The sequence below is a fragment of the Chamaea fasciata genome, unplaced genomic scaffold (assembly GCF_029207755.1).
Source record: "Chamaea fasciata isolate MVZ Bird 193981 ecotype frontalis unplaced genomic scaffold, bChaFas1.0.hap1 SCAF_10, whole genome shotgun sequence".
Lineage (NCBI taxonomy): Eukaryota > Metazoa > Chordata > Aves > Passeriformes > Sylviidae > Chamaea > Chamaea fasciata.
This window is the reverse complement of record NW_027094095.1, coordinates 6,314,603-6,340,840: the sequence shown is the minus strand read 5'-3', so window position 1 is coordinate 6,340,840 and position 26,238 is coordinate 6,314,603. Positions and strand designations below refer to the sequence as shown.

The 26,238-nt window shown below is 39.1% G+C and overlaps 1 protein-coding gene across 1 annotated transcript in view; it reads left to right on the top strand.

Annotated features, from left to right (window-relative positions):
• Nucleotides 1-514: 514 nt before the first annotated feature.
• The window catches only part of CCDC180 (coiled-coil domain containing 180), a 29,878-nt gene continuing 4,154 nt past the window's right edge, over nucleotides 515-26,238 (top strand). Inside the window, exons 1-34 of the mRNA XM_066193062.1 lie at nucleotides 515-812; nucleotides 2,082-2,167; nucleotides 3,014-3,096; nucleotides 4,085-4,194; nucleotides 4,274-4,402; nucleotides 4,568-4,678; nucleotides 5,813-5,908; nucleotides 6,208-6,371; nucleotides 6,538-6,657; nucleotides 7,343-7,422; nucleotides 8,076-8,164; nucleotides 8,656-8,775; nucleotides 9,411-9,584; nucleotides 10,079-10,194; nucleotides 11,443-11,569; nucleotides 11,991-12,208; nucleotides 13,025-13,200; nucleotides 14,324-14,504; nucleotides 15,016-15,162; nucleotides 15,431-15,575; nucleotides 15,788-15,904; nucleotides 16,322-16,444; nucleotides 17,363-17,476; nucleotides 18,158-18,396; nucleotides 18,874-18,926; nucleotides 19,651-19,747; nucleotides 20,733-20,804; nucleotides 21,227-21,293; nucleotides 21,489-21,633; nucleotides 21,997-22,157; nucleotides 22,946-23,083; nucleotides 24,124-24,235; nucleotides 24,478-24,583; nucleotides 25,115-25,253. Coding sequence (XP_066049159.1) covers nucleotides 624-812; nucleotides 2,082-2,167; nucleotides 3,014-3,096; nucleotides 4,085-4,194; nucleotides 4,274-4,402; nucleotides 4,568-4,678; nucleotides 5,813-5,908; nucleotides 6,208-6,371; nucleotides 6,538-6,657; nucleotides 7,343-7,422; nucleotides 8,076-8,164; nucleotides 8,656-8,775; nucleotides 9,411-9,584; nucleotides 10,079-10,194; nucleotides 11,443-11,569; nucleotides 11,991-12,208; nucleotides 13,025-13,200; nucleotides 14,324-14,504; nucleotides 15,016-15,162; nucleotides 15,431-15,575; nucleotides 15,788-15,904; nucleotides 16,322-16,444; nucleotides 17,363-17,476; nucleotides 18,158-18,396; nucleotides 18,874-18,926; nucleotides 19,651-19,747; nucleotides 20,733-20,804; nucleotides 21,227-21,293; nucleotides 21,489-21,633; nucleotides 21,997-22,157; nucleotides 22,946-23,083; nucleotides 24,124-24,235; nucleotides 24,478-24,583; nucleotides 25,115-25,253 — 4,344 coding nt within the window. The 5' untranslated portion in view covers nucleotides 515-623. The remainder of the gene's footprint in view (nucleotides 813-2,081; nucleotides 2,168-3,013; nucleotides 3,097-4,084; nucleotides 4,195-4,273; nucleotides 4,403-4,567; nucleotides 4,679-5,812; nucleotides 5,909-6,207; nucleotides 6,372-6,537; nucleotides 6,658-7,342; nucleotides 7,423-8,075; nucleotides 8,165-8,655; nucleotides 8,776-9,410; nucleotides 9,585-10,078; nucleotides 10,195-11,442; nucleotides 11,570-11,990; nucleotides 12,209-13,024; nucleotides 13,201-14,323; nucleotides 14,505-15,015; nucleotides 15,163-15,430; nucleotides 15,576-15,787; nucleotides 15,905-16,321; nucleotides 16,445-17,362; nucleotides 17,477-18,157; nucleotides 18,397-18,873; nucleotides 18,927-19,650; nucleotides 19,748-20,732; nucleotides 20,805-21,226; nucleotides 21,294-21,488; nucleotides 21,634-21,996; nucleotides 22,158-22,945; nucleotides 23,084-24,123; nucleotides 24,236-24,477; nucleotides 24,584-25,114; nucleotides 25,254-26,238) is intronic.

Below are 26,238 nucleotides of genomic sequence, written 5' to 3'. Positions count from 1 at the left end.
AACCGGCTGAAATCCAGTCAAATACGTGTTTTTTTCCAATTTCTGCGCCTTTACCTGCAGCCCAGAACAATGGCATTTCTTAGCCGCAAGGCAAGATAAGGTGTTAGTCTAGTCTCAGGAATGGCAACAGTTTAAGCATTGAGAGACCATGGATGGGGGGACACCTCAGAGGTTTCTTCGCCCAAGCACAGGTGTGTTCTCATTCCCGTGCTGAGCTGAAAGGTGCGGACGTGGGAAGTCTGGCCGGCCTTGTGCAGAGCAGAGACGAACACAAATCTGGGGCTATGATCCCTGGTTCCGGAGCTCTGGTACGGGACGAGTCGGTCGGGATAGGCTGATCGGGATGAGCTCGGTGGTCGGGATGGGCAGCTCGGGATGGGCGGGTCGGGATGAGCTAGGAGGTCGGGATGGGCCGATCGGGATGAGTTAGGGGGTCGGGATAGGCAGGTCCGGATGGGCCGATCGGGATGAGCTAGGTGGTCGGGATGGGCAGCTCGGGATGGGCGGGTCGGGATGAGCTAGGTGGTCGGGATGGGCCGATCGGGATGAGTTAGGGGGTCGGGATAGGCAGGTCCGGATGGGCCGATCGGGATGAGCTAGGTGGTCGGCACGGGCCCGTCGGGATGAGCGCGCTGGCCGGGATGATCCGGCCGCCGGGGGGCGCTGTGGAGGAGGCCGGCCCGGCCCCGCCCCGCGTTGTTCTGACAACGGCACGCTGCTGGCGCGAGCGCGGCCGAGCGGGCCCGGCTGAGGGCCCCCGAGGGGCCGGGAGAGACCCCGGCAGCGGCCCCGGCGGGGCTGGAAGGCGAGCGGTAGGCGTGGAGGTTCATCCTTAGGAGTCCTCGGGAAGCTGCTTTGAGGGCTGGACCTCCTCTGCTCTACGACAGGCTGGGAGGGCTGGGGGTGTTCAGTCTTGGAGAAGGCTCCAGGGAGACCTTGGAGCCCCTTGCAGTGCCCACAGGGGCTCCAAGAGAGCTGGAGAGGAACTTCGGAAAGGGGCCAGGACAAGGAGGACAAGGGGGAATGGCTTCAAACTGCCAGAGGGCAGGGGTGGGTGGGATATTGGAGAGGAATTCTTCCCTGTGTGGGTGCTGAAGCCCTGGCACGGATTGCTTTGCAAAGGCTGTGGCTGCCCCATCCCTGGAAGTGTCCAAGGGCAGGCTGGACAGGGCTCGGAGCAACCTGGGATAGTGGAAGGTGTCCCTGCCCCTGTGCGGAGGTTGGAAGATAATCTCTTTAAGGTCCCTTCCATGCCAAACGATTCTGGGATCCTATGATTCAAGGAAGGGCCTTTTCCAAGTGAGGTGTTGTATCTCCTCTCGGCTCCCAGCTTGTAGTTGCCAGTTCTGGAAGCGGGCCCGGCCAGTCAGCGGCGGTGAGCCATGTGTTCTCAATAGGACGAGTGTGACATGTTCTCAGAGAGGAAGGCTGTTAAACACACCTTCAAGGCCCAAGTGAAAAAAGCAAAGGATTGAGTAAAAGCCAAAGGAGTTGTTTGTGTTAGTCAGTTTGCTGGCTGTTGAAATGACCCCAGGTCATTTTCAGCATTTCTGGTTTCCTTTTTCTTTTTTTTGGTAAAAACTGAATGTGTTATCTTCAGCATATGCTCTCCAATGTATCTACATGTGTTCTCATCTCTTTGTTGTATATCAGTTTATATTAACCGAAGGCAGAATCATAACACAGCAGTAAAACATTTAGAGGCAATGCCAGATTCAGGCATTTCTCACTCTGCTGTTGACTTTTCTGGTAACTGTTAGCAAGGCAACACAGTCCAGTTATTCCACTTTTCCTCTCTGAGGAAAAGATTATCCTTTTTTTTTTTTTTTTTTCCTCATTTTGAAAATTGCCTTGGATGAAAGTAGTTATGCATGTGGCATGTAGGGTTCATTATTTTACCTTTCTGTCCTGCTGTCTTTCCCCTACTACTTTTTATTAATTATTTTGTCACTGTTCTCCATTCAGTAGGCTTGAAGGAATTCTAATTGTTGAGATTATGGTTCTTTGAAGGCTCACATAGCCCACATTTTGGATGAAGGAAAGAAGACAAGATCCTCTAAGAGTAAAAAGTGCACTTTAAGTATGCCATGCCATTACCGTGTGATCAGCAGAAATGCGTTGGTAAAACGCCCACCAGCAACTTCCCAAAAAAGCCACAGTCAGACAGGTAGAGGACAGAAGTGTAAAACCCCAATTATATGTTCATAACTAAAGCTATGAAATTGACATATTTTCACTGGAAATTAGAAACTCCTGAATTCTTGGTCATAGCACTAAGGACTTGTAATAGACTGTCTCCTTGCCAAATGTAGATTTAGTATAATGAGCTGCTGCTTGTTGAAGTGCAGGCTAACGGATGAATATTTGCAATGGCAGGCACATTGTATGGCTTTCCTTTTGAAAAGGAATTGTCTTTGCTCATAGCAATTTGTACATACACCCAGTCTGACACATATTTTTTAGGCTGTGTTTCCAAGTAAATGGCTTACATGATGATGCAGTAAGATGAACAAGAATGAAGTTAATGCATCCATCCTTTTTTACCCTAAGCCAGCTGCTGACTAATGATACAGGGATTCTCACTGACCCCAAGGAAAAACACAGTGCCCAAGCTGTTGGGAAAAGCACTGGGCAGATAAAGGCTATTTCCACATTTCTTCCTAGTGTCTCCTTAAGAGTTCATAGGGTTTTTTACCTTTTACAGCTGTTATACATATGTCTTTGTAGTTTATACATACTAAATCTAGCATGTATTGCTTTAATGCCATTCTAGTAGATTTGAAGTTGGGATCTACCCAGGCTTCAGTTTGTCTCAGAAGAAGCACCTTTGAATCTTTGAATTATATTCTTTTAAGTTAGAATGATACTTACGTTCACTTTAATGTTACATTTTGCCAATTAAAGTGAATTATACTATTATGTTAGTCCCTCTTCTGGTGCACTTTTAGTACAAATCAAAGCCTTTTGAATAATCAAATATTCTAATAATCAAATTATTCCCTTTCTGTTTCAGACAGCCTACAGCTTTTCCAGAGGCCTGGGGAAATGTAGATGCAAGTTCAGCTGAGAAAGTCAGAGGCCTGCCTGATGTAGTTGGTAAAAATGGTTTCCCTTAATGTCATCTATTTTAATTTGCATTCACAGGAGACATGGTACATGTAAGAGGTTTAGCTGAGCAAGGTTTAAAATTGTGCTGGTTTGAATGTAAACCAGCAGGAGAAATGAACCCCACACAAATACCCCAGACTGCCTAAATTATATACAGTGGAGTTCAGGTGGTACATCCCCCAGGGCAGGGAGGTTCACAATGGAATGGTGTAATCCCTTTAGTCCTAGAATATTTCTGGAGTCCCTGATAGTTGTTCCAGCTGCCCGTTCTGCCAGTGCATATTCAATTCATTATGGCCCATGAGCAGAGATGACCCTCAGTGGATGGGTGGTGCTGCTGCTTCCCCGGCAGAGTCATTGTAAAGATAAATAAACACTACCTCACTTTGCAGGGTTTGCTTCCTCTCATTTTAACACACACCTTGTATCCTGGGGCATCCCATTAACAGTTTATCACAAAATGAGGTAGAGGGGAGTAGAATAAACAGTTTGGTTTCACCCACATTGGCACTCTTTCTCCTGCCACAAAAATCAAGCTCAGAAATGGCCTGACACATTTGGGATGATTTGTAGGTAGTTTTGAAGGTGAAGAGTCTAATAGAAAAAAAACCAAACCCAGTTGTGAAATTGTCAGTCAGTCACAGGTTACGTTTATATGATTAATTCCTGTTCTGAAGTAAGCAGATCTCATTCCTGAGATGATGCCATTCTTTTACATCATTCCTGAACTTAGTTGATAGTTCCAAGCTATTATCCTTCTGAAAACCAGAAGTGAATTTAGGACATTTTAAAACACGCTCTAGTATTTTTAACCTGCATTTGCTAAGATTGCACTTCCCACGGAAAGATGTCGCATGCTGCGTGAGCTGCACAAACTCCAGCAGTCGTAGTGTAGATTTAGGGATTTATTATTCATGCATCCCATGTTCTGCATCAACAGTTTCAGGCTAGAGAATCCTCATTTGTTCCTTGGCAGTTGCTGAGGAAGCAGGCAGCAATGCATGGCAGCGCCTGGCAGAAAGGCGGCAAAAGCGTCACGATCAAGCAGTGAGCGAAATGCAGCAGGAGCTAGACTGCATTGGCAGGGTAAGGCAAGATTTTTTCATCCAGAGTCTTGAGTGCTCAGGGCCCAATATTCAAATGATCACATGACCTATTGTTTTAGGAGATGGAAGCCTCTGTTTTGAAGCTTCAGGAATTCCTTCAGCTAAAAGTAATGAAATCAGATGAAAAGAGCAAACTGCTGTTTGAAATGATTGCGTCTGACATGGCTTTGGAAGGTTTCTCGTTTGAGGTAAGGTAGTTCAGAGCATTGGCTCAACTTCAGTTTCTTGCACCTGCTCTATGTAACATCATCTTATGGCTCACTGGTGTCCTAAATTATTGATTTTTTCCTTTTTTAATTTTTTTTTATATGTATTCACTTTTCAGTGAGATTGAGAATATATTTTTATTGCAGCGTTTGGAAGAACTATGGCACATGATCCACCAGGAATCCTCAAAGAGAAAGAAGTGGATTAGGGCAGTGGATGAATCCCTAAAGGAGATCGAAAGGAGTCGAGCCATTAAAGTGAGCTGCAGTCTTAATGTTACTTAAGCATAGGATTGTTGTTTGCTGATATAATGCTGGATCAGAGCAAAGAGCAGCTTGTTTCCACAGGAGTCAGAGGTCTGTCAGTAGTTCTGTTGTGTGGTGCTTGCTTTCTTTTCACCAACAAATTATTCACTCATTTTACACCCATATAATCAGGAGAAGCTACTTTTTTTCCTGGTTTTCAAGTGTTTCTTTCTTTCACAATTACCTGTACTAAAGGTGCAAGGAATATGTGAGCTGCTTTTATTTCCCTGGAGGGTTGTGTAGGCCAAACTTTCATCTGGAGTGTTATTTTTTGGGGGGACATACCTATTCTGCAGCTCAGAAGGAGCATAGACATGACCTAGCTCCATTTTAGTTCGGGTTGGCTGAGTGTCAGTAGCAAACATGTTGCAGTTTTGTAGTCTTCAGCCTAACCTGTAAAAGTCGTTGGACATCTTATGAAATGTTTGGATAAAAAAATGGATAGACTATGGAAGAGCTTGCTGCACTGTCCTTGTAGGCAAAGAAAAGCTGTTTGTTCTGCCAGTGCCAGTTTCTCCTCTCTTTGTAATCCAGGTATGATGAGTAGGTCCAAGAGTATCACCAGTAACCTTTCTGTTGGATTAGTGACAACAAATGTCAGAGATGAAAACACTTGCTTTAATTTTGTGCCACTTAAAACAGGCATTGGTGGATTCCCTTCAGATATTTGGAAAGAACTTGATTTGATTTTTTAAATTTCACATTGCACCCTGTCTGCAGAGCACACAATTATCACAGATAATAAAGAAAAATCAGCTGAGTAGTAGTAAAGTAGAATGTTTTAGTTACTATTTTTATGAATTACTGAAAAAATCAGTCTTTAAGGTAACTGTGATTAATATATTAAAATTTACTTCTCAAGATGTGTGTCAATTATTTTTTTGTCGATTTATTGTATGTCAATTTATTGTTTGTCAGTTGTATGTCAATTAATTTTAATTAATTGTAATGGATTTAATGAAATGAATTTAATGGATTTTTTAATGGAAAAAATTGTCTTGTTAATGTAGTTTTTTAACTTGGGAAACTGATATTTGAGTTATACTTTTCCTTGTTGTTGGTTTTCTTTATTCTTTTATTGCACAGATAGCAGATGTACTGACCAAGTATACCGTGAAACTGGAGGAAATTTCTTTCTACTTGGCGGCTGATGTTCACAAGCTCATTAACAACAAGGCCATGGTAAATTTTTTACCTCGGGCAAGAGAGCAGTCTGAATATTCCTAGAATTTTTTTTTTTCCCAACTGCAATTCTTTTTTTCTGCCTATCAATCACTGAAATATAGAAGAGATTTGTTTTTAGCAGGGTATCTGTTATCATTTGTGTTCTTTTTTCCCCCTCATTTTCTGTAGAAGACACAATTTTTAAAAATTTTCTAATTGTTTTTTGGTTGATTTTTTTTTTTGTGGTTGTTTTGTTTTGTTTTGTTTTTGCATCTTGTATGCTACTTCTGCTCCTGGTTTTATTTTTTAATACACAGAATATAAACAGAGCACTGCTGGGTAATGAGAGGGCAACTGCCAAGCTGCTCCTCAATCTAATGAAATCAGAGCTTAAGAAAGACAAATTGCATCAACTGAAATGGCAAGAGAGAGTCAAGGACTGGAAGCTCATCCAAAAGATGTGTGTAGTTCAGAGTTTCAGGTCAGAAATTTTGCAGTCTTATTTTGGACAATGAATAACACAAAGTGACTAGTGTTCACTTGTGGTTTCTATAAAAGTAATACTTTATCATTTTCTTTATGCATATCACGTATGATATTACATATATTGTGTTTCCACTATACATATCTTTTTTTCTATCCTGCAGAGAATTTATGGCAAGTGAAGAAGTACAGAGTCCCCCAACTGTGAAAAGGGAAATGGAAAATATGATAAAGGAGCAGATTGTACTTAGTGAACAGAGACTGAGGGTTTTGCAGCACATTGGGTATGGCAAAAGAGGGTATAGCATAAAGGAAAACGATTCTTTCTGGAGTTATGAGGGACTTTGCTACAAAATATACTTTGCTTCCTGTCAGTGTGGGATTGTTAAATTCAGCAGTAAGGTAGGGACTAAACCTATTTTTGTACAGCTCTTTTTAATGGAAAAAAAATGCATTCTTGATATTCAGTGCACCAGCTGCACTGAATTGGTGGTGATCGGGGGCTAAAAATGCAGGAATGCAAAAGTAAATCTTACTGACATTTGAAACATGGTAGAAATAGGCAGACAAAGATGGGTGGAGAGCTGGAAGTTGGTGCTTTTGTCAAGGCATTTTTTTCTCCATGGGATTTTATTTGTGTCATAAATTAAGAGGGGAGTCTGGGTAGAAATCTAACACTGCTGTATTTGACTATCCATCCTGAACATAAGCAGCATTTTAGGGTGCAATGCACTACAATATTTACAGGCAGTTTTTTTACAGTGGATGTAGGAACAAGGTAGATTACAGTTAGTTCCTTGTCAGGCAGTAAACAGTTGGCCTTGAACAACAACAGTCTCTGGTTTATTTTCATTGCCAAGATGGCTGTAAATAAAGCATAATATGGATACTCTGATTCATAATTTTATATTTTAAATACTGACTGGTTTGTATTTTAAGATACCTGACTCTTGTTTCTTACTTTGATAGCGCGTTGTTGCCTCCAACACATACAAAATCTGACATAAATGAATGGTATAGAACTCTGGAGAATTTAAACAGAAGTATAGGTAAGTGGGGAAATCATAAAAACAATCTGGAATTCAAGCAATACTTTTTTTTTCCCCAGGCAATGATGAGGCAGTTGCTTTGAAAGTGCATGTTTGCTCTATTCTTTGTTCCATGGGTTCCCTCATGCATTCTCAGCTGCTTTGAGCTGGCAATAAGACCCAAAGGAGCTGCCTGTGACGTCACTTTCCTTTGGCCAGCACAAACACTTGTGCATGGTGAGATCTAGCAGGACCTGGCTTGGTTGGAATTAATCTGGGAGAAGTAGAAGGCAAATTTTGGCATGGATCAATTCTCAATCGTACAAAAATACTCCTTTTTAACTGTTGGAGAAGAAGAGGGGAAGTGTTGGAGATACGTCCTTTCTCTTAGTCCTGTAGTGTGCCCTTCCTCTGTCTGCCTTCTCTTGCTCCCAGAGCACATCCTGTTGGGATGTTTCTAGCCTGTAGGGTAGCAAAGAAGTTGGTAGCAATTGTAAATAACTTGCTACTTTTAAGCATAAACAGCTGTGTATTAAAATGTCTTCTTAAATGGTTGGTAGTGTCTCACACAGGTGTGCAGGCACTCCTGGGATTTGTTCCTCTGTAATGTTTCCATTTCACACTGCACTGTGAAATACGGGAATTTTGACTGTGGTCTGTTCCATATCATTCAGACACCCATAATGTGGAGTGTGTGGAGAAGATGCGTGTCCAGTATGAGCTGGTCCAGGGCAAATGTCAGGAAAAAGTGCAGATCTGCAAGGTGAGTGTCACAGCTTTGGGTGTGGTAGCCATGCTACAGTGTGTCATTACAGTAAAACGTGTTTGAGGATCCACCAAACATTAAGATAAAAAGTGAAAGTAGTTTTTAACCTCTGTCTTATCCTGTTCAAAAGGTAACCATCCATTTGGTTTCACAGCACTGTTTGGTATTTGTACTTCAAATGTGTAAAAGCTATAACAAATGCCAATAATGAAGGGGGTGCTGTCCTGTGTTTATGTGGAGGATGCAAGGACCCTCAGCCTTTGTGCTAAATCTGTCTTATCGTGGCCAAGAAATTCCACTTGTCTGCCTCAATTTCTCCCTTTGTATCCAATGGAATTGTATTGTTTACCACCAGAATGTGGGTTCTGGGGGGCTGAATCTTTCCCTGTCCATCACAAGGAAAGAAACACTAAGTTTAGCCATGCTCCCTGAAAGCCAGGCAGTATTTGTTATATGCATGTCAATAATTTGCTATTTCTTTCATTTAGATGACCCTGTTGGATATGAACATTTGCACAGTAGAAGATGTTGAAGTTGTGCATTCCAACATGCTTCAGATGACTGAGAAACTAAAACATAGGTTTGAAGAAGAACTGGAGCAGATGGATGTACGTTTATTACATTTATTTTTATCACTCCTTGGGATTAGTCTGTTCTTTCTGCACTCCCACCTGAAGTGCCTTCTGCATTGTAGGCTATTGATGTCACATTAGAAAGAGGTCGATGGTGTGACTAAACACTACAAAGAAACAAAGTTTGGTGTGGAAGAGTTCATAATTATTGTGTTTATTATTCGTAATATAAATATTTTGTATTTTTATTATCATTTATATCTGAAATACGTATGACAGAGATGAATGACGAATGGCCCAGTCTGCCTAAAGGCAGAGGAATAGATTTAGATGATCTCACATATGTCTTCCAATCTGATCTTTTGTGATTCTATACATAAAAATGACTGGGCAGTTGTTCCTAAAGTGATAAATTGTAGGATGTGATCCGGTGCTTCACAATGACAGAATAAACAGAAGTTTTGATACTCTCAGCTTGTAGAATAAAAATCCACATTCTTACCCAGTTTACTTGGATATATTTTTTTTTAACTCTCCAGACTGAAGACATGGTGTTGAAAGCAGTTGTGTAATTCCAGGCAGCCTTTTACCATGTTACATATCCTCTTGCTCATTCATTTCACCTTCCAGCAGTTTAAAAATAACTTTTTCACTAAAATGCTTTTCTTTAGAGTGATTTTGAGGAGATGGCTCAATGGCATGAGGAGCACTGTCAGGGCTTGTACAGCTATTTTCAGGAGGCCATGGGTCTATGGGATGTCCATCAGCTCCAGCTGTCCCAGCAGCAGGATGTACTCCAGAAGAAAGTAGATGAATTCAGATGGGAACAGGATAACATAATACAGGTATAAACATGAAAAACAAGGGTGTGGTATAAAGTAAAGGAAGGACTTCTTAATGCAAAGAACCCTCTGGAATTCAAAATAGCTGCTATACAATTAAAAACATAATATCTGACTTTTATATTGGGATTTCTACTTTTCAGTTTCTGTCTGTCAAGTGCATTTTTGCTAACTGCTTGATTCACACTGAATGGACAGTCTTGTCTTATTCTTGATATGGCAACCGTGGTAAAGATCAGAACTGCTTCCTGTATAAAGTGGCTGCAAGTTGTTATTATGAGATCTTGTGCAAGTTCTCATAGTTACATCAGCCAACTTGGGGTGGCAATGTCAGAGGTGTTCATTATCTAGGAAGATCGTCACAGGTGATGAGTTTTGCTAAGGTAGCTTCTCTTCTTGGTGTAGAATATATGTACATAATTCTTTGATTCCTAAATAGTTACGGAGATTTTAGTGTATACTAAAGCATTTTTACTAGCTTTTTTATGTGGTCTTAGAGAATGAAAGATGATCTGGATACAATTTTGGAAAAAATGAAAATGGCCAGCTGTGAAGAAAAGCTGAAGGAATATTTGGAGAATATCCTTTCTTCTTTAGATCAAATTAGAACTAGGTATGAATTTTGTATTGTAAACTTAAAAAGTAAAGCATATTTTAACATGAGTTGTACTACTCAGGCCTTGTTTATGCTGTTGTGTGAAGGTATGGAAAAAGACTGCTTTTTACTTCATGTAAGAATATAAAATAATGTACATATGGAACAAGGCTAAGGCAAAGAATACCCACAGTTTAGGAATGAGACAAAAGAAGACTGCTATCATTCAAAAACCATACCACATCAGTATTACTATGCATACCACCATGCCTTATTCAGAAGGTAAAAAGTAGTAGCTGAGGTTCTTGAATCACAGTAATCAAAAGTTGGTCTGCACCATCACCTCTGCACTCACAGATCTGATCTCACTCAAAGTTGCAAGGACTGAGATCTTTAGGATGGCCCAAGTATTTATTTTGGTAAGCTCTCTGTCATCCTTCTTGTCACTAGGCAATTGCAACTTTAAAAAAACCACATAAAACTTGGTATAATATTGCTCTCCTTGCTAAAGATCTTAGCAGCAGGTGTGAAGCCTGAGAGGAAGCAGCTCTGTTCTTACACCCAGGAGGTCCTTCCTGCCTCTTAGATCAGAGGCACATTAGAAGAGTGATATGGACCTGAGGCGTAGATTCACACACCTTCACACACCTCACAGTGGGACTGTGGTTAGAGCTGTGGGTTTGGTACTCTTATTAATCATTTGAGCAGTTAAAAAAAAAGCCAGAGGTAACAGATCAGTAGAAATACAATGTCAGGTTGCAGAAATAGAATGTAACCTATCTGAATACATGTATAAATTCGCCATAATTATCTTTGTTTAGGAGACAAATGTAAATGTAAACGAAAACAAGTGTGAACATGGATTTTTCTTGTATCAAGACTCAGCTTTATTTTCAGGTGAAAGGAAAATAAACTAGAAAGGCTCAGTCACAGCTGAGCACAGTGCAGAACTAACATGGAAGACAGTAATTTGACCTCTCTTATATAAGCAGTATTTGAATGGTTCCCCATCCAAAAGGAAGGATGTTAAAGGCTTTATTGTAATTTTTCTTAACTTTTGTGCATTTATTTATTTGTAATGAACTAATCTTTAACAAGCCAGGATGTGATTATATTCAGTATAAACAGATCAATGGCAACATTTAGGCTAAAGCTTTTATGAGATTGATCAGAAAGCTAGATTTAGATTTAAAGGCACTGTAATCATATTTAATTTTATTTCTATACATACTTGAGTCTCTTAAACAGTGACCTTAAATTTGACAGGAATGAGACTCTCAAGCAAATTGTAATGGATGAAGTAATGGCTTACCCAAAAGCTATTTTGTGGGAATTGATTTCTTATAGTATGTCCATCAGCCAGCATTTTAGTGTGAAGAAAATCTTCAAAGAGGTAAAAAGAAAATTTCTTCTGGTTTAAAACCTCACTGGTGTACTAATTTTTCACTTTAGAGAAAATTTACATTACCTTTAAAATTCAGATTATATGAAGTATTGTTCCAGCCGTTGAATAAAGTGCTTTTGGTAGAGATAGCAGAGGGAAACCAAAACATTTCTCAGTCCTGCACTTTTAACTCTGTTCTTGTTACAAATGGCATTTTAGCAAATCCATTTGCCTTTTGAACAGCTTGCTGGCATAAATATAAATATACAAATATGTAATTATATAAATATTTCTAGCACTGTGTAAATGTCCAAATTGAGAATAAGAACATTATTCTAAATATCCTTAGGATTCCTACGCTTGCTGGTGCACTGCTGATTCTATGCAGATACCTTTAAAAGTGATGTGATAATTTCCAACCATTTCCCAGTCAGTGTCCAAGGGCAGCGAGGCAGAAAGTGCTGAAATTGCCACGGAGGTTTTTCCCACTGATAGTGGAAACATGTACACTGTTCTTGAAGTTGAAGAGGCAGGAAAGTCTGACATCACAGAGAGTTATTTTACAAGATATGAAAAAGAAGAATCACTTCCTATGTATCTGAAATATGTACTACTCACAGAAGCCATGTTTGTCCAGCTGAAAGAAAGGTGAGTAAAAACCAATTTCTGTTCTTTCCTTCTCCTTATGTAATGGACAAATTTTAGCTGTTTAGAAGAAACATTAGACTACAGAGGCAAAACTTATCTAATTACTGTTATATAATTAGATATTTATATAATTAAGTACTTAATTATGAAATTATGATTGTACAATTATTATGTTATTCTGTAGCCCTGGTTCCATGCCTGAGGTGTTTTGGATTTCTGAAATTCTTTGCCCAGGGAATTTTCTGTAAACAGGAGAAATGTTTTTGTAACTGTACTATGTTATTCATTCCTTTTCCTAGGAGGGACTTCTTTATGTCCCTCTGGTCTGAGCAGTGTGACTGAAGAGGTTTGCCTTTGTTTCACCAATGCAATTGGTCTGTGTAGAATAGTATAAACAGGAGACACATCCCAGAAATAAAGGTGTCACTTTCAGCCTTCTGAATTTCAGAGTCTGTGTCATTCCACTTTTTAAATTGATACAAATATGAGAAAACGTTAATATTGTTTTGTATGTCAAAGTACCACAAAAACATTTACCTTTAGAGAACATTCATATTTTATGAAAGATTATTTCATGAGAAAACATATTACAGAAAGACAAGTAATTTGCCCACATTCCCTGCAGAGCCATGAAGGTAAAATGCCTGGTACTTAGTAGTATGCAGCTAGCTCAAAACCTCTTACCAGTATTGTGCAAATGATACTGAAACCAAACCTTCCTACAGCCAGAAGTGGAATTCTTAGAAACAATATATTCAATAAATTATTATTTATTATTTCCTATTCCTCACTGTAATATTTCTTTTCCAATCATAGGATTCACCTCTGCTTTTCTGAACACTTGGAGAAATGGTTTGCAGAATCCTTCTCTAACTCCTATGTCTTTGTAGCTGCCAAGAAAGAGGAGCTGAATTCAATCCTTCTGCTGCATCTTCAGTTGCATCAAGAAAAGCAGGAGGAGATACAGACAAATATCTACAATGTTCGAGCTGGTATTGACCTTTTTCTGTCTTCTGAGCATCTCATGTCTTTGTTTAGAGATGCTCCTAAGTGGGCCAAACTCTGTTTCAGCATTAGTTGACTCAGTAGTAGAGGACAATAGAAAGCAGTTGACTGTCTATGAATTCCATTTATTTTACTCACATATTTTTAAAATTACATTTCTTTTCTATAGCTCTTCCTGGTTTGTGCTGTGTTATTTTTGGAAAAACAGACAGTAGTGCCTTGATTAACAACTGGATTGTAAAAGATGTTGAACATTCTATTTGTCAGTGTTTGTGAATTCTCATCCACCTTGAAATTATTTAACAAGACTTTGTGGTGTACAAAAAAGATTTTTAAAGTACTGCAGAAAAAGAAGTTGGCAAGTTGGGAGAGCCAAAATCTCAGGGCCAAGCTTCTGAAAACATGAGAGGAAGGATTGAACTCTGAAATATCACTGAGCATCCTCTAAGCAAAACTCTGTTTGCATGGGAAGTGTTAAGTTTTTATGCTGAGAAAAGGATATTTTAGACAGGTTTGTTGGTCTTTAACACATAAGCAAAAAAATTCTTTTTTTGGAGAACAGGTAAATAATGATTCAATTTCCCTTTTTCTGTAAAAAGGGCAGGTGCTTCTTCTGGCAGCTTTCTTGGGGTGATTGGCTGGTTCTTGATTTAGCCAGGTATCATTCCAGAAGAGAGACCAAAACAGATTTTTTTTCTTTCCCTCACAAAACCAGGAAAAGTGGATTTTCCATTAAAAATATACCCTTTAGTTTTGTTACATGACTGAGAAGACTGAGAACAGAAATAAGAGAGATAATGGCGATGTCAGGAATGACCAAAAATAAAGGAAAAAGAAAGCTTAGAGCAAACAAGAGACATTTGTGGTTTGGATGGAATGGACTAGGAGCTGATAAGGATTTATGTCTTACACGGGAGAAAAATCCAAGAAACCAAATTGAATGTATTTAATTTAATGTTAATGAATGTATTTAATTTGTATGTTTTAGCTACTACAAGGGCTGGCTTTGTTTATTTTGCTGCTGCTGCTGATCGCAGGTTGAGTGGGCATTATGATAGTTCCCAGTAAAGAGGGAACAATGTCCCCACTGTAAACTTCCTTTGTTTTCAGAGGAACTGTCACTTCACAAAGAGCATCTTGAGTGCCACAGAGCAGGGCTGGCAGGAGGCCTGGAAAAGGAGAGAGCTGAATTCCTGAGATTTTCAGAGCAGCTAAATAACATCAGCACCGGCTTTCCTTCCAGAGTCCATGCCTTGGAGTATGACTTGCTCCACGTTCCTGTGACTGAGCAGTAAGTGTGCCACTGCTGTTGCTGTGAATCTCCCTGGTTAAATACTCCTGATTGCTGTCTGAGATGTTTATGGTTTGCATTCTGAACCTGGTTTATTATGTCATTGCTCTTCAATGAAGACTACTTCATAAAACTTGAAAACTTGTAAAGAATTTCATTCTGTTTCCCTGAAGATACTAAAATCAGGACTGAACACATGGAAATTTTCATCTCCTTTTAAAGTGCTAGCAGTTTTTAAGTAGAAAAGATGTTTCATCTGTTTAGATTTTATCCAGTTTACTGCATATGCACAGTAATATCAGTTGACTAATTGTTTTTGAAGAAAAGTGCTCAATTGTATCAGCTGTTGCTGATACCTTCCATGGGTTCATCCAAACCATCCCAGCTCAGGGAGCTGCTTTGAGAGTCGTAAATCACTTTTCTTTAAAATTTTTCATGTCTTTACAGCTGAATCATGTGTGTTCCTCTTCAGACATGTTTTCCCTGTCTTTTATTTATTTTTTACTGTTAGGTCAGCTTCTTCCAGCAGCACTCTGGAATCAGAGCTCCACAACCATCTTGAATCAATCAGGGTTACTGTGCAAAGTTACCAGCAGCACTTGGAGGAAGCTTTAGGAAAATTAAGGGATTCGAATGTGGCTTTTCTCAAAAGTTGCAGGTATATGGATTTCATGGAAGTGTTGTTTATAAATAGTGACCTAGTTCTGGGAATTGGTGTTTGTTTCATAGGCAGAACAGTAAAAGTAAAGTTTATTTTGTTATTCATCTAGTTTCCTATAAAAAAAAAAAAAGTATCTTGTTAGACCACAATTATCATGCAGTTTTCATCACATTTGTGTTGATATATATGTTCCAGGGCTGTTTAGCTAAAACAGTCTTGGAGAAAAAGATAACTCACAGCCAGTTGTATTTATGTTTGCTTTCAGATTATTTTCAGAGGGCGGTGACTTTTCTTCTGAGGAGGTAAAGTTTTTCAGTGAGCGTCTTCAGAAAGAAAATAAACAAATTGACTCCTTTGAAAGTTCAATCAAGACAGATGTGGAGGAAGTAAAATCGAGCTGCTTGGAGCAGGTATGCAGAATTACATTATTTCAAATTATGTTTCCTGTTGACATATTTGATGCGATCTGCAGTCAGCCTGCTTTCAGATTGGAACTGTGACTCTGTTCTGTTTGGCAATTACATGATGGAAAAAAACAGTAGAAAAGGCAAGTTTCTGTCATTTAAGTTTTAAAATGTGAAAAATTATCTTATCCTGTCTTTTGTTTCTGACATTCTTAAAGGCTACTAAACTTTTCAAGCAGTCTGAAAAAAAGTTTGCTTCTCTCTCTCGGAGTCGAGCCTTTATGGAGAAGGTCCATCAGTCTTTGAGAAAGCTACGACTGCAGATCAAATCAGAGGTAAACAGAAACATCAGAACTTGACTTAAATTCATTATAATATTTTTCTTTTATACCTTTGAGGAAGATTTTGGCTGAATTCATATTGGAAAATATGAAATGATTTTTTAATGTTGATTTAAAACCTGTTTTCTCTCACTATCTGCTTAAAAGTTTATTTTTAATACTGCTGGAGCTGTACTAGAATAATATGGCCTTGCAGCACATTGGGTATGTACATCTGAATTCACCAGCATTCTTGTGTGGTGCAGTGAACTGTTTGAAGTGTTGCTTTTGTGAATTACTGTTTTCAGCTTCTCTTCTGAGTACCAGGCATTTTTAACCAGTTTTTATCAGTAGTTCTAATGGTTTGAAAGTGGAGCCTCTGAAACTCCTGTGAATGGGGACTTGACTTCTTGGTGTTTGCTTCTGCTTCAGGTAGCAAATTCCAATTTGCAGTCAGTCACATTGAAGTCTTACCTGGAGAAGCTCCAGCAGAAGAGAGATGCTTATGTTTATTCTACTGCAGATAAAGAAGGAACTTCTGATCAGCATGAAATGGTATTTATTTTGACTTGTTATTAATTTGGTATAAACTAATATTTTTGAGGAAGACTTAAGTTTCCTCATATTTGGGGCTGGGCAGAAACACAGAAGTTTTGCTCAGAAAGGTCCTTGTCCTGGATTCAGCTGGGATAGAGTTAATTTCTCAGTAGCTGTTAGGGTGTTCTGTTTTGGATTCAGAATGAGAATTATGTTGATAACTCAGTTTTTGCCAAGTCCCCTTTATCCTAAGTCATAGACTTTTTTTTTTCCTTGTCTCCTGCTCTGCCACTGAGGAGGTTCACAAAGGAAACAGAGGGAGCACAGCTGAGACAGGTGGCCCAAAGTGGCCAAAGGGATATTCCAGCCCATGGAATGTCATGTCCTGTCTTTAATCTGGGGGAGTTACCCAGAAGGGCCAGTCTGGGTTCAGGAAGGGGGTCTGGCGTTGGTCAGCAGGTGCTGGGCAGTGGTATTGTGTATCGCTTATTTTTCACTTTTTAAAATAATATTATTATTATTATTATTATTATTATTATTATTATTATTATTATTATTATTATTATTAACCATTATCACTGTATTTCACTTTACTTTCAATTCTTAAACTGTTCTTATCTCAACATACAAGTTTTCCTTTGATTCTCCTCCCCATTCCACCAGGGCAAGGAGGGAGAGAAGGAGGGTTGAGCTGTGTGGTGCCTAATTTCCAGCTCAGTTTAAAACCACAGTAGTCCTTTTTGGACAGCCAGTACCTGTTTTCCTGTTTGCCAAACCAAAACCTCAGCCTCTTATACAATCTCATTGCTTCCATATATGTGTACATAAACTGGTGACAGAACAGAGGCAAATAATGTTGTTTGCAAGAGTCAGCATGTTTGGAAAGGTTAGAACAGTTAGTTTAGTAAATTCCATCTGTATTACCATATCTTTCAGGCTTTACCTTCTGAAGAGCTGTATGATTTTTCCAGAGAGGTGTTGAAAGAGCTGAAAAACAGGAGCAAGTATCTTGACTGCTTCTTAGTAAAAGCAAAGATCTCAAATGCCACTGTAAGATAACATTTCACATTCTCTGTATTTTGTTTAATATTGAGAGAATTTTCATGTGTACACATTTTAATGGCTTTTCAGAATTTGTACTTCGAATTTTCAAATGAAAAAAGAATCTGCATTGTGCTGAGATGTCAAAGACACTGTAACATTAGGACAGCCTTTTTAAGAGGCTGAATAAATCACCAAGTTTACAAAATGCTGAAGAGATACATGGCATTGCAATGAGTTGCTCAGTTTTTCTCAAGAGTTTGTTTTCAAGGTGTAGCACTATTCAGAGGTACATATTTCACATGCTTCTTGAAATTATTTATTTTAAAAAAAAATCAAGTTTAGTTTAAAAATCCCAAAATGTTTGAAGGGATTTATGTTTTTATCAAACAACTTGTGTTTTCTTTCTTCCCTTTTCCGGAAAGCCTGTCTTTATTTTGTAATCTCAGTGGATCATTGTTTTAAGAGTGTATCCTTTTAAGAGTACATCCTTAAATCCTGTTTCTGATGAGAACCTACTCTTAACTGCTTTGAAGTGTTTTAGAGCTGTATAGCTGTAATAACATTTCAGCCTGTGAAGCAGGATATTGTCTGCTTAGCAAATCTGCGTTAGTAAGTCAGTCATTACATGGAATGCTTTCACTAACTGCCTGCTACAGTTACAGGGCTTCATTTGTCTTCCCATTTCAGAAGGACCTCACCACTCCTGACACAGATGGGACATTGCAAGAGGAATTGACCACTCCTGACAAGGGTGGGAAGTTACAAGATTCCATTGCTCCTGCTGTTCCAAAAGAGAGTCTCAGAGATGAGAGCAAAAGGCTGGTGATGGGACTGGATCCTGACAAATTCCCTTTGTTAAATCCAAGCGGGATGGATACATCAATATTTCAAGATATGGCAATAAATGTTATCAAAAATTTAGCTGGGTGAGTACTTGTTAGCCTAAAGATATTTTCCTGTCCTTGTCTTTATTTATATTTTCTTTGCCCAGAACTAGTGAATAGATTGTTCATAGGTAATGCTACTACCTATTTTCTGATCGGTCTAACTTTAAAAATTAGTCTAACTGAGACTGCTTTCTTTTTAAAACCAGGATTTATCATAGCCAAGAAAATCCCTTTGGGAGTCATAAGTGACATCTAGTATACAATGATAAATTTTATATGCAGTTTTGCTTGTAGAAATGCCAAAATTCCAATTAAACAATCAATCCCATGAAATTATTTCTACATACACTGTCTGTTGTAAAAGTAACCCTATATGTTAAATATGATCTCTGAAATTTAACTCACTTAGCACATGATAAGAATAGAGAACTTGCCTAGTTTGCTGTATAATATAGTATAGAACATAAAATGACAGAATATTCAGTAGTACTTAGCTCTTTTTTATTTTTTTTCCAGATTTGACCCATCAAAAAAATCCCGAGACCTAAATCAGAGGACAAAGGATCCAGGTGGGCTTGTATTTCTTTTAATATTTTCTTCTCATCTAAATTGTAGTTCCTGGCATTTTACTGCACAGTTCTAGCATGGTCCAGGCCAGTGGCTTCTATGCTAGGAACTCTGAGATAGTTGTGCTTCTCAACTCTTTTCCTGAACATCTTTATTTAGATTAAGATGATTTTGGGCTCCTAAAGCAATGAAAGCTTCAGAATGAGATAATAATGTTACAAAGAGTAACTGTGATAGCAAAAGGGAAACAGGGTCAAGAAAAGAAGTGGAGCAGAAAACACGAAATAGAGGGAATCAGGGATTCTTCTCACTGTGTATGATCACCTACTGAAACGTGAGCACAGAGGTAACCCCAGATGCTCCCTACCTGCTGTTTCCATTTCCTCCTCTCTCTCCTGCAGACCTTGACTCCTCCAGCCATTTCCACATTTGCAAGCCCCCAGGATCAGCAGTACTATGAATGTAGCCCATTCATTCTCTTCATTGACCTGTCTCCAATTTGCTTTCAATCTCCTCCATCTGCCATGTATTTTCTGTGACATTCCTGTACTTATGCCCCAGCACATCACCTTTACTGCTGCTGCCACTCGTGGGTTACTTCAGGCCTGTCAGACAGAAATTATTGTTCCTGTAGTTGTTCCCTCTATATAAATATATAAATATAACATCAGAACCACTTCAGTTGTCACTTCTGCATATTTTTCTTATTTCCTTGTTAACTACAAGCAGTTCCTCGCCCAGTGAAGAAGAAGGGATCTGATGCACATTCTCAGAAGTCTACTAGCAAGAGGTCATCTCGGGATGAAACAAAGCGAAAGAAAAGGTGAGGCCCCTAAAAGGAGGAATTCCACTTCAAATATTCCTGTGCAGGAATTTACCTAAGCTTGGTCTATTCCTTGAAAGATTCTTACTGCTTTTTTGTATTAGCCTTCTTTCCATCTGCTGCTTATCACTTAGAATCTCCTACCCGTTTATGTCCACATGATCAGCTTTGTGGGGTTTTTCCCCACAGATTTTGATTGGAAAAATATTATTCTTTTTCTCCTTCATCTGCTGCCATTTTGTATTTTGAAGTTATTGATGTACAGACTAACCCTTAAATCAATGTGGCTGAATTTTCAGGTGTGTCTAAAGTTTTTCTTCAGCTTAGTCTACAGATTGATGAAATGAACTACTGTAACAGTGAAAACAGAAAAAAATTTTTGAACAACTGAGAGTTTAGAAGAGAATTCCAAGAATCTTTCTCTATCAGAATACTATCTTTATATTGTCATAGTGTGGGTATTCCCAAGTTTTGTGCTCCTACCAAAGCACTCCAAACCATGTGCTGCTTGCTCACTCCCCTTTCCCTGCAGGAGCTGGAGAGGAAAATTGGAGGCACAAAAGGTAAAGATAAGGTTGAGATAAGAACAATTTACTGGAGACAGCAATGAGATAAAAAAAACCCGAATAGTAACAGCAGCAACATTAATAGCAAACTGTACAAGAGAGGCAAGCCATTCACATGTGAATCCCTGACAGTACTGCCACCACATTCCCCAACAGCAAGGACCCTTCCACCCACCTCCCACAATGATAAGAGGTGGTGGAGAATAACTTCCAGGTCCTGGCCATACCCCCTCCTGGCTAATGCAGAAATAAACCCTGTCCTGGCCAGAACCGGGACACATAGAATACTGATTCTAGAGTTACATTTTTTCTCATTTTTCTTCAGTTTCACGTCTGTCGTATGACTGACTAGCTCAAATCATCAGCCAGAGAAAGAAAACACTTGTGGATAGTTTTAAATTAATGTTTTTCCTTTCCAGTGGAAAAGGCAGGAAATCTCTCACCAGGGACGAGAGATCCCAGATATTTGGAAAGAAGCCTTCGAAGTCTGAGTAAGTTGTGTATTTCCAGAACAAGAAATTAATCTATTAAAACCATGTATGTATCTATGTATCTATGTATCTATGTATGTATGTATACAGCTAGACCCACCTCCAAATATTTTTGCTTTATCTAAAATGCATGGTAAGCTCAGGGCACAGGAATTTGGCTAAGATTGCTTTTTTGTGACAGTGAGGTGGCAGTGCTCTCCAGTGAGCAATTACAATCGCTCCTTGTCCTGGCTGCAGGATTCTGAAGAGAATCTGTGCTAATGTGGGGGAAGGTTCTTAGGCATTCTAAATATTGGCTTGTGTATGCTTTGAAAAACGCACTAAAGTAAACCTGAACAAAAGACTTGAAAAACGGTGAATATTGCCAGTGTGATTATTTAACAGTGTGATCAAATTTGAAATTTCTTTTTTTCGGATTTCAGTACTTTTAAGGGGATTATTATGAATATTCTCTGGAAGGGTAACAACAGCTTGCTGTGCCTTGGTGAGGTAAGGAAATGTCATGTTCTTTAGTCACTTCTGCTTTCACAGGTGTACTCCTGTGTCAGAGAAATAATTTGATTCTTTCAGTGTTTGGCAGACCATCCAAGTATTTTCCTTTCTTCTCCTACTGTTATATACCTAGATGTGACATGTTTAAATGTATTATCAACATTTTTTCTGGTTTACGTTTCACTTCTGTAGGAGTTCTATGGAGACAAGAAGAATCGTCCATTAGGAATGCTTGAAGATCTGCCAGACAAATTTGAACATTGGGCAGAAATGCTCAGAATGAAACTAGTGTCATACCAAAGGCAGACAGATGATTATTACAATTTCTGTCTTGGAGGTAAATTCATTAAATCAGTTAAGATTTGCATTTTCTTGTGTACGTAATTTTTCAGTATGTAAGCTGAAAATTGCAGTGACCAAGAATTATGTCCTTGTTGTAATCCATCACACTCAGTAGAAAAACTCCAGTAAAGTTGACTTTACTGGGAATTGAGCCAATATTCTTTTTATGTATTATCAGTTACAAAAAGTGTAGCAGAAGGGCACTTGACTAAAAGACCTGTACAAAGTCACATCTTTGAGAAAGTGTATGCTTCTCAAAGCATTGCACCTAGAAAAAAGGAATGTCAGGAACAGAATCTCTGTGAGAGAGAATTCCAGGCTGTTTGTGTCATATGCACGCCTTGTCTTTTCCAAAAAGAATTTCGGGATCAGCTGAAGTGGTTTGAGGAGGAGCTCTCTTCTGTTTCCCAACTGGTTGTGGAAAATCTTTTAAAAGTACACGAGCAGAAACTCAGCTCTTCTACTAGTCATATTCAGGATCTCTTCAACAGACAGCTGAGAGAGTGGGAGGATGTGAAGGTATGTATCCTGGACATACTGGAATGCTCTTTAGTGTAACCAGTGCTAAGTGAGTCAGATTGATAACATTGTATTTTTCTCCTTCTCACTGTTTGCTTCATCACTCTCTGCTGAGCTGAGCACAGATGTAGTTTCTGTGTTTGCAGTTAGTCTGGTTAGTTCTCCTGGAACTCTGTATTTTGTGGAACTCTGTCCCTTCTCTCCCAGCTTCCAGCACTGGGCTGCCTCTTTCTAATCTTCTCAGCTCTGCTTGTCATCTTCCACTTGGATTGTCTGCTCTGTGAGGGCTGTGACCTTGTGGTATGGCCAGACAGCTCCTACTGCATGGGACATGCACTCCTTTGTAAGAACTATGATGTAGGGATAATGAAATACTATTCTTTACCATCATTGATAAAAGAGGCATATTTTATCAAGTAACATCAGAACTGAAAACAGAATCATACAGAGATCACGCAGAAAATGCTACAGTGTCTTGAGATTATGTCTGAGTATTAAAAATGAGGTAAAAATTACCAATATAGAGATGTAAAAAATATCTTACTTACCACATGGTAGAAGAGATGATTTTTTGTTGAAAATAAATCCCAAAGTGAGACCAGAGGCCAGCAGAGAGGCAATGTAGTGCATATTTGCACTGCAAAGCTTATATCCAGACAGCCAAGAAGTAGCTCCATTTTCATTGTCTTTCTGAATACCTTTATAGAAAATGTTTGTGCTTCTTCTTTTTTATGACTCACAGTACATTCTTTACTGAAAGCATTTCTTTCTTACATATTTCCTTAAAGACTATGCACCGGAGAAAATTGCATTACTCTCTAGGACACCCAAATAACTCCCTTCAGCTGGAGGCTTTGTGCCAAGAGGAAATAAAAAGGCAAAAAGATCAAACTGATGGTGTTCACCTCAACACAAAGATGCTGCAGGTAATTGTAAAGCCCTTACTTAATGTGAACTTAAATGTTGCATTTGGAAAGGAGGATGTATTTTGGATGTTTTTTCCGTCTCCATCCAAAGGAAACTGGATTTTTTTTTTTCAGTTTTAGGCAATCCTGTTCATATATTGCTAAACTTTCAAGTGATGTACTGTCGGCATTAGAGCAGTATGGACATAAATATATCTGCACAGACACACACACAGGTGCTTAGACACATTGTAGAACTTACAGTATTTTGTATCATTCACAGAACGTACTGGCTATGAGCTTAATGGAAGGTAGGAGTATTGGCTGTGGTGGTGACATCCTCTGGTTAGTTCTCTTACTTCCAGACAACAGATGCCTGGAAGAGTTTCTTCTCTGTGCATTTCATTAGTGCAAGTAATTTACACTTTTCTACACAAGTGTAGTTTTCTACACTTTTCTACACATCTACAAGATGAAGAACTGAAATAAGCTGAATTTACAGGAGAGATTCAGGAATAAAAAAGCTTTTCTCCCTCTCTACCCCAGGTTTAGTGAAGATTGGTTCCCCAGCATTAAAGCCCTTTGTTTACTTCTCTCAGGCCATTTACTCCAAATTCCACACTGTCTGCAGAGTACAGTATTTTTAGTTCCAAAGTATCCTCTCCTACTCCTAACTCTGCATACACACACAGAAACACAAATACCCTGTTTCAGAATAACACCTGGGCTAAGCATTTCCACCCAAAGTACCTGAATTCCAAAATGATCTTCTCTTTGGCTAGAAGCTTGTTTCTCATGTTTAACCCAAATTGGTAACTACTAGGTAGCTATACACAAAACTCTACAGTTTTTTGAACTTTAGATAATCAGGCAGTGTTAAGAATACTGCAGAGACACTTTGAGACCCTTTAATGTGCAATTTTGAGCCTTATGTCTGTTATCTGCAGCTGCTGCAGAATGCCACGGTTTGATATTTGTGTAGTCTTTCAGAGCCAAGTTAAAAGGGAAGGAGATGAAATTATCAAAGGAATTCCTCTCACTTGTCTCCAATGTTGCAATAGGATTGTGCTGCTGAGTGTGCTCAGAGCTTTTTTTCTGAACTGGCTGCCCTCACTGAAAAGCTCCTCTTGGAACTAGATGAAACCATCACTGTTGATGATGTAAAAGTACCAGGTGAGAAGAGAAGAGATTGCTTGTTCAGGCCTCCACTCCCTTGTCAAAGATTGCAGCAGTGTGTCCCTAGGAAGAGGAGGCTTTGATATGCTGTAGTATTTTAAATTAAAAGATTTGCATAATAAACCACAAATAGCAAAGCTATTTCTTGAGTGTGAAGAGCACTGAACTGCATAATTACTCCAAAACCACTGTATTCCTGACATTGGTTTCTGCTGAGCACATCTTCTGTTACCTTCTAGAAACTGAAATGCCTGCAGAGAAGACATCAACTTTAATGCCTTGTAAACAAGCTGGACTTCCTCTAGGAACCCCCAAAGTGCAACAGTTAGTGAAACAAGGAAGGAGGTAGTATTTGGAGATACTGAACACTCTTCTGTCTAATTCCTCCGCTCTGAACTGATAGCTGATAACTGATAACTGTCCTCATAGTTCCTTTGCTGCACTTGTTGAAACTGCTGCTCATCCTTAGTAATGTCATTGAATTAGCAGTGAGTGGGTAATGATTTTAAAGAAAGAATTGCAATGGATCCAAATAAAAGTGAATTACATATAGTATTGGAAAAAAATACCATGTCACTGCTATTGCTATGCCACTTGGCTGTCACTAGTTATCAATTCATTGCATTCAGATCTATGAATAGTTATTCAGAATATTGTCATTCAGAATAAATTAATTCTGTACTGTGGAGAAATCCTAATGCTTTAAAAGAAAAGGTGGTTGTGCTAAACAAAGACGTTCTTAGGCTAAACTTTTTGTGGAAAAAGAAATAACATTGATCCTTGGCACCTTAGTACAAGTCACATGAATTAGTATCATCTGTTCTCTTTTCTAACTTTTTTCCTCATGTGCTTTTTGGTTGCTTTGGTTTTTTACAGGAGTTGGCCAGGAATACCTGAGACTACTCTTCCTGACACTCCAGACTATACTCTTTGCAGAGGAACTGCATCAGTTTCAACAGCTAAGACTACCCTGGGCCATCTGGCAGTGGTGGATGCAGGACAAGCTGCATATACGGTGGGTCTGTGGGGAAGGACTTCTGAGTGGGCTGCTGCTGTTATGGGTTTGGCTTTTTAAGAAGACAATTGTAGAATTTTAGTTGTGTAAGTTTTTCATGTACACAGTGTTTGCAGATCTTAAGGCCCTATTTACCCGTGTGTAGAAATCCTTCCTCGTGTCCGTTTCTTTGTGATGCTGTCAGAGGCACACAGGGTTGGTTTCTCGGGGAGTCTTCTCATTCAGAGACGTGACAAAGGGGAATTGTTTCAGCAGAGAAGCGTGGATGGTGTCAGAAACAGGACACTACATTTTGGCAGCATCATAGTTCCAAAAGCAGCTGTGCCCCAGTGCCATTCCAGTCCTGCTTGTTTTCACTCATCTTTCTTTCTGAAGCTTACAGCTCCAGCCTTGGATCACAAAAGCTGATTTTCCCATAGAAGATGAAGAGCTGTGAAATACTTCATACCTATCTTATATCTGCAGCTATCACAGATTACTGTTTCCACCATAAAAAAAGTCACTCTTTCTTCACTGAGTCTGTTGAAAGAATGCAGACAACTCTGAGCCTCTGACTGGCACAGACAATGGTTTTCAAACTAGCAGTGCTCAGCAATTAGAATATTTTTACGGTAAATCACTTGGAGATGTGTTTATGTAATTGTACTCCCACTGAACTAAGTTAACTTTTTTAAAATATCTGTTTTTAATAGGGGAATGTAAAATATACTGTCAATGATGGCAAATGCCATCAAAACTATCAATTTGCATGTGTCTTTTATGTAGCTAGTTCTGGTGCCTAAGAACCTGAATACACAGATTTGAAGGGAATGTGGTTGTTTGGATACAAATGGTTTAATACAAATGGTTGGATAAAAGGATTGGATGTAGAACGCACGCACACCACGGGAGTATTTTCCTGCATGTGTCTTGCATTAAAAATACAGTACTTTATGTTATGGAGCATGGACTCTTTAAGAATATTAAAGTGCCTTGAGGTTTTTAT